Raw genomic sequence first — 9734 nt, 5'->3', positions numbered from 1 at the left:
CAAACAGTCACAAACAGACTTCATGAGGGTGGCCTGAGAGCCCCCTTCCTCTGCTGGGCCCCGTGCTCACTGCTGGGCACTATGAAGTCTGACTTACCACAGAATACCAGAATTGGCAGGTCTACCACTGGTGCCCTGTGCTTTTCACAGATGAGAGCAGGTTTACCCTGAACATGTGACAGACTTGAAAAACTCTGTTGAAGCCGTGGAGAACATTATGCTGCCAATAACATTATTCAGCATGACCAGTTTGGTTTGGTGATGGGATCAGTGATTGTCTGGAGAGGCATATCCATGGAGGGACACACAGACCTCTACAGGGTAGACAATGGCACCCTGACTGCCACACACACCATAGAGAAACTAGGAAAAGAGGACAAAACGTAGAAAGTAGACATCACAGGAGTGACAGCAATTCAGCAGAAAATGGAGGTAAGAGACAGTACAAAGCAGCAATGAGATGATGGAAGCCTGACAGGAAAAGAGAAGGGCAGAGCGAGAGGGAGGGAAGGAACAGAGACTGGGCCTGCTGGGTAACCTAATGTATAAGGAGGAAATGCATTCTGGGAATTACTTCTCCACGGCTGAGAACTTGTTTCAGTTTTTTCTCTGAACACTTTACTCACATGAACTGATGTCGAATCAGTTGCCATACAATTTGAACTCACTTTTGTTTTCTCTTTGCAGCAAATCACAAGCACAATAATTAACGTCTTCGAGTTGAGAATGATTTATGATGCATCATCAAGCAAGTATACAGTCAAGAGCTACTTGTTATTTATAACACCCAGCATCTAAAACATGTTGATATTTGTGCACCTTTAGAACTTGAACTTGTTGACTGAAACAAATTAAAAAAACCAATATGACTGTGACAGAGTGTGTGACATGCCATTTTAATTAGCATTGGACTCCAAAATGAATAAAGCCTTTGCAGTGTAGAAACGATCCTGCGGCTTGGACTGAAGCAGATGATCACAGAGGACCAGTCATGCAAGCAGACTGACACAAAATGAGCTCATCTTCCTTTGCAATGACAAAAGGCCAGAAGAGTATGAAGCTGAGTGGCATTTTTATTGAAGGCATCACAAGAGACGTGTTAACAGCAGAATTTGATATTTTCTTTATTCAATTTGACTTTCTTGTGACAACAACATGACAATTCTGCATTTAAGCCATTATCTGTATGCGTGCAGACGGTAATGAATAGAAGTCTACACGTCATAAAGCAGCACGGCGACCGGAGCGCTCAACGCCTTGCTTAGAATGATTTGTTTAGAACAAATTTTTTCATCGTCTTCATCCTCCACGAGGACAGACAGAAAGTGCTGAGGGCTCCAGGGCACCTCCTTGGTCTCGGATGCCAGCACACGGATGCAGTCGATGTCTTTCTTGAAGGTGAACTTCACCATGGAGGGGGTCGTCTCCTTATCGGCATCGTCATCAGACTGGGAAACGATGAAGGCATCAATCTCCACAGCCTTCCCTGTGATGAACACTCGAACGTTCCTCTTGCTGTTGTTGCTCAACTGACACGCAGTGCTGATGTTGCCCATTTTTCCAAAGGTGTGATTAGTCAGGAGGCTGAGTGGAAGCTGAGACAGACATATTGCTTAAATTCTGAGCATCTCATTATCTAAAAACCCACATGTGTGGGGAGTATTGATCCATATTTCATTCTTTATATTTCATTTTTGTTCCTAAATATGTTTTTTTTAAACAAATTAAGCTTGTGATCAAAAACTTCATAATACTTTAACACTTCACAATATGTCCCATGACCAAGACCACAATTCCCCTGTAATTAAACAGAATTTAAATGTATTTTATTCGAAATTAGAATGTAATTATATTTGCCTACACATAATTAAAGATAGACACACCAGAAATAGGTCAAGTTCTTACAGGAACCTAATAAAATATTATGCTCTAAGTAACTGAAGCAGTAGGTAATGACATTTTAGTATTGTTGGTATTATGGAGTGGATTAATCTTGACATTTTTACATCTTTATTCATTGTGACATCCATGACTGATGCTCTCCTCTTTTTATTTTACCAATATAAACACAATATAGACTGTTCTCCCTTACTAGCTTACAAGAAAAAAAATAAACCTAACCCTAAGTCTATCAAAATTTGCACATCTATGTGACCTTATTAAGATGGATATAATAATATTTTTTTTCCTTTCACAATAACTGTTTAAACATAACAGTTTGACAATTATTCTAACTGTAGTTCTTTATTGCACTCTGAGTCTCTATGATATGTCTCTTCACTTACGCTTATTTCACTATCTCTGGTATGACAGCCAGGAATGCTTTAACTGTTTTAACTTCATACATTTAAAAATGCTCAAGTGCTTTCAATTTAGGCACCAAAATAAGCTATCCTCTGCAGTTTCTTAAGCAAATCAAATATAGACTGAGTTCTTACCTGCTGATTCAGTGAAGGACAGGTGACAATAATGAGCTGTTACTGTAGCTGCTCACCTGAGCTGTGCGTGTCTTACGGACAAAGTCTGATAATATGCAAAAAGATGAAAAGACATGAACATGAGGTAACGTACTGTATGCTTTTAAAGATTAGAAGCACCGGGTGTAATGTTTTCATAATCCAAGACTAAAGTGGCACATACAAAAAAAAAGCTTTTTCAGCTTTTTTTATGTGAAAAATGTAAACTAAACGACAATTATGCAATAGCAATCACAAGTTCCACTTAACATTTTAGTCTAGTCCAAAAGTAGAATGACGAAAGTAGGAGAACGATGTAGGCTGGCACTGCACAGGAATTAGTTCTGTCAGGTCTTAGATGCAGAGAAATAAACAGTAGGTTTACTTCACAGTGGGCTTTGAACACTGGAAGAAATCTAGAATAACAGACTTATCCTCAGACCTCTATTGCTGCAATGTGGTAGATATAACGATACATATAACAAAGAGTATTACATCTATCTGAGTGCATATATGCAAAAATAGCCAGCACCACTTTTTTTGTGAAACTACAGAACTGCTTACAGTTTCCACTAAGGTTTAATAACCTGACACTTCTACAAGTGTGAGACGATGAAAACTTGCCTTTGTGTAATTACAGCCTATTGTTAGAGACAGAACAGAATCTTTTATTTGCTCTGTGTTTTGCATACACAAAGTAGAGAAATGCAGGAAAGATAAAAGCATAACTGCTGGCTTCAGGCTGCCTTCCAGCACTTATTTTCAGCACAATGAGGCCCTGGCTGCTGCTGTCTCTGCTCGTCTCTGACCTGACTCCCCCAGGAGACGGGAACTGGGTTATGGATTACTTCAGCTGGACTTTGTGCAGAAAACTGATCCTCGGTGGACAGATGGCTCCCAAAGGGCTGAAGATACTTCGGAGCCAAACTGAGTCTACATGCTTCAAAAGAAACTACATGTATGCTGTTTTGCTACACAAACAGAGGAGCTACTCCTTCTGCTGGCCGTTCACAGTCCACAGTGACCATGGACACACTCTGTCTTTCAAAGACTTGAGAAGAATAATGCAAAGGGACCAGATTCCTGTATTGGTATGCTTATTTTATTCAGTAATGCTGTTAAAAAAGGTTTCCTTTTTATGTCTTGTTCTTCATTAGGAAAACTACTCCCACCATCAACTGTATTTGTTTTTAATTTATACATGTTCCCTCTTATGCTGCTCCTCTGTGCATGAATTATCAGCATACCAGGTGGGAATGTCACATTTTGCAAAGCAGCCAAGAGTCTCCCACATTACACTACCTAAAAAGCACGAAGCTGATGACTCAGTCACAAGCTGCTTTATTTTTACACCCATTTCATGCTGCTGATAATAAGAATATCTGACATGTGGCGTGTTTTTGTGCCAGATAACAATATTTATTAGAGAGAAAAAGCCTTTTCGGGTAATGCTTTTAACTAAGCGTGACACCGTGACAGTCTCAGCATGTGATTTTAATATTTACTCCAGAGAATCTGCACATTTATCAAATAGAAGACGTGTGCCCCACTTCAGATGTCAAAATTTTACTCGTAACGCCACTCGACCATTTACAATAAAAATGTTCCAAACTGAGGTTTACATAAATAAATGCTTGTTGGTTTATTTCCCCTTCAAATTTAATTAATCTTATTTAATATTTTTTGCCTCCTTATGTGTGCTCCATCTAACCCACCAGTGGGGCCTGCCCCACAATTTGTGACCAACTGAGTTAAACAGGCATATTAAAAATAGATTTCATGGAAGAACAGTTCGAACAGTTGTTCTCCCTCTACTTGCTCAGTTAACAATGGATGTGCTGCACAGTCGGGCGTGTGCTTGGAGCATATTTGTGTGTTTGCAGTGCTGCAAAAAACACAAATGCACTTTATGGTAAAGAAAGCAGATCTCAGTGAGGAAAAAAATCATGGTAGATTTCTATGCTGTTATGGACTTGGTCCAGTCTGTTTTCTCTCCCCGGTCTGTCATCTGTTTCCATATCTATTATCCCCTGTCCAAGTGTCAAGTTTACATGTTTTGGCATGTCACGTGACTCTCTGAGTGCTTGTTACTTCCTGTTTTATTTTGACAGTCCCTAGTCTCATGTGCATTACGTTTAACTTTGCTTCCTCTGTTTGGTCAGTCAGATTTTGTTTCAGCTGTGTTTTCCACCTGTTGCCCATCCTCTCGTGATCCTGTGTAATTAGGTCCTTAGTTTTCATCTGTTCCTTGTCATGTCTGTTACTCAAGGTTTGTGGTTTCAGTTAGTTTACTCCAGTTCAGCTCTGCTTCTTATATTGTTCAATCAGCCATTTGCCTTAAGTTAAGCCTGTCTGCCAGGTCCTTTATTTTTGGTCCTCTCACTGACTGCCACACAACAAGCCCATGACAGTTTGTTGGAAAAGAAAATAATCAAACTAGTGAGGGTTGACTTCAAAGACACCTCAGAAATCAAAGTAAAAAAGACAGCAAACATTCTGGCAGTGGCACATACTCATGAGCCATCCTGGATGATTAGGACTACCTGTGCAACCCCTGTAGGGTCCAGGTATCGCGTCATGCTACCAGTAGTGACACTGACCCTGGCCAAATGCAAAACTAGAGAAAAAACTGTTGGAAAAGATGAAAAGGAAAAAAATGTCAGTGGCTTCCGTCTGTAAAACCATTCCTGTGTTGGGGGTTGTGTCATTGTTGCCCCTTTAGTGCATCTGTTTCATTAACTCCAAAAGCAGCTGAAACAACAACCCCCTCTGCTACGTATGTACTGTCTTAATGCTATACTCTGATCAAAAAGTGTTACTTTTTTGAGCAGCTTACATTTTCAAGTCTTATTTGATCCGACATGGTAATTGTTCTATGCGTGTGCAGTGTTTGCGGTCTGTCAGAGTTGCCCCTCACTAACAAAGTCTCATTCAGAAGAACAAGTGCCCAAAGTGTCCAAGTCTCCAAGATGGATATTTCCATCTGGACTGCAGTCATGGTGATGGAAGTTGTTTTTATGGCTCACGCATTTATCTGGAAACATTTTTATAACTAATTCAGTCTTCCTCTCTTGTCACTTTAGGCCATTCTTCATTGTGGTGAAAGAAAACTTGTTCCAGCTTTCACGATGAAGTCAAACACAGCCCTGTTTCATATTAGCGATACTCCAAGAACTAAGACTGTTAGTCAAACCAGTCACATTGCCATGGATATAATTAAAGATAGCCCTGATTCTAGACCTTCATTGTTAGTGCTCCACCGCTCCATTGTCTCAGGACAAAACCTTCAGGCTCTCTTACTGGAGAAACCCGAGGGCTGGGCAGCCACCGTCACTGCTCATTTGCAGAAAATGCAGATGGAGCAAATCTGTGTGACTACAATTATGATTGTTTCCTGCTGTCCAAAACTTAGTGAAATTGCAGAAATGAACATCAGGAGGACCTCAAAGGAAGAGTCTGAACCACTACAGACAAAACTAAATGCACCAAAGGACATTAAAATTCTCATGCAGCACAATCAAAGAGGATCTCTGAGAGCTTCAGTCGGTCAACGTGACATTTTCCATGCAGCTACTCTGCACTCTGGCACCTCTTCAAGGAAAACGTCAGATGTGTCACAGTTAAAGACACAAGGACATGAAAACATTCTAGTGAAGCAAAAGCAACTTTTGAACTTGAATGAAGACTCCACTAACCAAAGAAGTTTTCAGAAACAACTTTCTTTAAAAGCAGCATCTGGTGTGGATGATGGTGGATTTGATGTTACGAGGCAACCCCTCTTAGTATCGAAGGAGAAGAAAGGATTCAGAAATAGACCACTGAATAAGACGAGGCCCACTCAGGATGATAATAATGAATTATTTAGCTGGAAAATGATCACAAAACAACCAGAGCTCAGACACCCAGTAGGAGAGAGTAAAGCAGAACAAAATATGAATCCTATGGAAAATGGAAACCAAAAGAGATTTGCATACGTCCTACGAACACGCTCCACGCATAAAACAGATATTCATGATTTCAATGAAAAACAAATGCTGTCTGATGTGGGAGAAGAAGCCTTAATCATGTTTTTCCTGCCAGAAGCAGTGATGGAGATACAAACGGATCCAAGATCTGAAAGAAAGCTTATTTCCAACACAGACTTTAGATGGAAAGTGAATATTCCTGAGCTGGGTGACCTGCCACCCATCACTAAAGCTTTAAAGGACATCGCTATTAAACAATACAACTCAAAATGTAAATGTTTGAAAGGAAGAATATGTTTATTAGAAATCTTTGTAATAGAGAGCTTAGATAGGAAAGCAGTGAAACGTGGAAAAACTATAAAGGAACAAGTCAAGGAAACCACAGAAAAACCAGAGAACTCACAAACAACTAATATATACGATGAAACAACAAGAATAAACCACACTGAACACGAAGGAAATCTGAAACCAGAGGAGACAGTCGTACCCTCACCTCGCCCGCTCAAAATGATAACAACAGAACACATAACAGACACAACTACAGCAAACACAAAGATTAAAGACACAACAATAAGTACGGAAGTCATCACTCAAAGCAGCACACACAAAGATGATGGACAGCCGAGCGCAGAGAGGAGACCAACAACTGGAGCGAGTCCAGAGCCCGAGGCACACACTGAGCCAGGATTTTTGAAGAATGAAACAGAAACTACGCAAGCAACGACCGTGAAGCCATTCTCGAGCCTCAGGATGAGAGAAGACGTCCTAGAAAATCGAACCAAATTTCTGAAAGACGCACAGAGTGAAGAAGAAGCTTTAAAAAGCAGGACAGAAACTGAAAGAAAGGAAGATCAAAATCATCCACGAGTGGAGCCCACACACAAGCATGCAAAAGTAAGTATTTCTTCAAGATTCAATTAAATAAATAGTTGAATGTTTGCGGAAGTATATGTCCCGTTTGACTGTTAGATTCATATAACTATCGTTTAAATTAGTTACATTTCATGAGTAATGAAATACTATATTAAAACAGAAATGTTGAAAACAATCATTTTAAACCCAAATTTTGGGGTTGAAATTTCCTTTTCTTTTCAAATCCAACCAATTGAAATATTTTGAGTTCCTATGAGATATTCGCCCTTTTGATTTTTGATTAACACTGTAATGCCTGAACCATGAAGTAATTAAACAAAGAAAAATTTCTAGAATTGCAAATACGTTTTAATTTGTATTGTTTTTGCTACGTCTGATATTTTTGTGCAATTTATTGCTCACAGTAGGGCCTCATGAGTTTGATTGTAAACATCAGGTTTTTCAGGAGAAAACAATGTCTTAATAACTCAACAAATCATTTGAGTTCAAGGGTTAACTATTTTTAACCATTAACTATTAATGTTGGCTTTTACTGTCGTCCCCCCGACATCTCGTACTGAGTTGCTCAATGATTTATTTTTTTTTAGAGGCTGAGAATTTGTTTTATTTACTTCCATGCCAGAGGAAGCAGTGACACCAGGGGTGCAGTGGGTTGATGGGTTAATGATGATTTTATTCACAGATATTTGCAGAAATGAAAAGTTAGAGTTAATCCAATTTGAGAGGTGAACGAATACTAAGTAACCTTAACTAAAAAAAAATTGCGATTATAGTACTTAAACATACTAATCCAACAGTATTTCAACTTTTAAGTTCTACAACTTAAGAAAAATAAGGCATTCAGTTGCATAAATTTTTTAAGGCCTGCAAATTTATTTTGGTTTGCAGTGCAATGAAGTGATAGGTGAGCCTTCAGGACAGGAAGGCCATCAAATAGATAGCTTATTGCATTATATAGTATTTTCCAAGTAAATGTTTACCTTTGAAAGAAAAAAATGGGGTTGGAAAATACTTGGCCAAAAATGATTATTAGCCCTGATAAAGTTGTAAGTAATAGTTTTGAGTAAAATGCAACTGAAAGATTTATTTATTTAAATAATTAATCATTGAGGAAAATGTGGTTTGTATAAACTGAATGTATATCAGTCAAGTGAATTTAATTTGACTGGATTGAATTATATTTAAGATTTTACATTGTACTTATGTAATAACGTTGCATCGAAAATTTACATGTACTCAAATGTCTTAAACTCACTATTTTGGGCATTCATTTTGTTTTGAGTATAACACGATGAACAACAATGACGGTGCTGATGAAAGATCTTCTCAACAGATTTCAGGGGACACTGTGCCGCTCTGCACAGGTTTAATACATCGCACGAAAGCTGGCTGGAAACACTGCAAAGAGAGACTCGGAGGAACAAAGATGTTTGCTTCAAGGCATCCTATGGTTCCAGGTGAACTGCAGACAGACCCTATCAGAGACGATGACAACAGCCGACGTAATGATGAAGGAAACGAACACTTCTATTATTTTGATGGAGTTCTCAAAAGAGTTCAAAACAATTTTTACCCTCACTACAAGAGTGGCGTTCCCGCAGAGAGACAAAAAAGAGACACTCGTGAAAATCTTCTCAGTTATATTCTGCGACTTACGTTAAGGAATAGGGGTCAGTGACTTCAAAAGATTAGGTGCTGAAGATGATTTCTAGAGACATGATCAGTAGTGTCTGAAAATAAGTGAAATCCACAAGGTGACCAAAGGACCTGAACGAAAAAGTATGCAATAACAAGAGCTTTATCCACAGGACAACAAGTGGAAAGCAAGTATGCTGGATCATTCAAAACTTCTAACTTCTCTTTATATCCAGTTAAATACTGACAGTCTGAGGAACTAACAGGACAGAAAGTGAAGTTCACAGTGAAGATACTGTGAACCTGAATTTTACTGGTTAAAAAATGTATTTCCTACCTCTGAATATAACTTATAAGAATGTAGAGAGATTTGCCTAAACGTGTTCACATTTTGACTTGATGCACTTAATTGTGCACAAGCCAAGAGGGCCTGAAGTTTGCACTATGTATTATAAAAGACTTCACAGAGTAATTCTAATTCATATAATATAATTAATCAGCCTTTCTGTTTAGCAGAACTAAACAGAGCATTTATTTTCACCACAGCCTTTGTACATGACTTGTGGTTTTGATATTTTACCTGTAGTGATTGAATGTACTGGGAAAGTGGGAACACAAAATAAAACAATTACTGTGTATAAATTGTCTAGACTGGATATTTCTAGTATTTGTTGGCTGAATTTGGAGATTTTTCTGTGAACTGCGAGTTTGTGAAACATGTACAGTTAGGTCCATATGTTTTTAGACAGTTTTGCCTCTGTACACCACCACAGTGGATTTCTATTGAAACACTCAAAATGTGTTT

General features: G+C 38.7%; 1 protein-coding gene and 1 pseudogene across 1 annotated transcript; one reads left to right on the top strand and one right to left on the bottom strand.

The window, feature by feature from the left end:
• Nucleotides 1–1070: 1070 nt before the first annotated feature.
• On the bottom strand, nt 1071–2602 carry LOC146706172 (uncharacterized). Its single transcript, XM_085465249.1, has 2 exons — nt 2439–2602; nt 1071–1595 (listed from the first exon to the last, which is right to left on the bottom strand). The coding sequence occupies exon 2, from the start codon at nt 1554–1556 to the stop codon at nt 1215–1217; it is 342 nt and encodes a 113-aa protein (XP_085321375.1). The 5' UTR covers nt 1557–1595; nt 2439–2602; the 3' UTR covers nt 1071–1214.
• Nucleotides 2603–6928: 4326 nt separating this feature from the next.
• LOC146706171 (uncharacterized) lies at nt 6929–9143 on the top strand (annotated as a pseudogene).
• Nucleotides 9144–9734: the final 591 nt, after the last annotated feature.

The sequence above is a fragment of the Copadichromis virginalis genome, linkage group LG7 (genome assembly GCF_057382275.1).
Source record: "Copadichromis virginalis isolate Kocher_CV1m ecotype Utaka linkage group LG7, C_Virginalis_male_GT1.1, whole genome shotgun sequence".
Taxonomy (NCBI): Eukaryota; Metazoa; Chordata; class Actinopteri; order Cichliformes; family Cichlidae; genus Copadichromis; species Copadichromis virginalis.
Note: the sequence above shows the minus strand (reverse complement) of the source record. Positions and strands in the feature narration are given on the sequence as shown.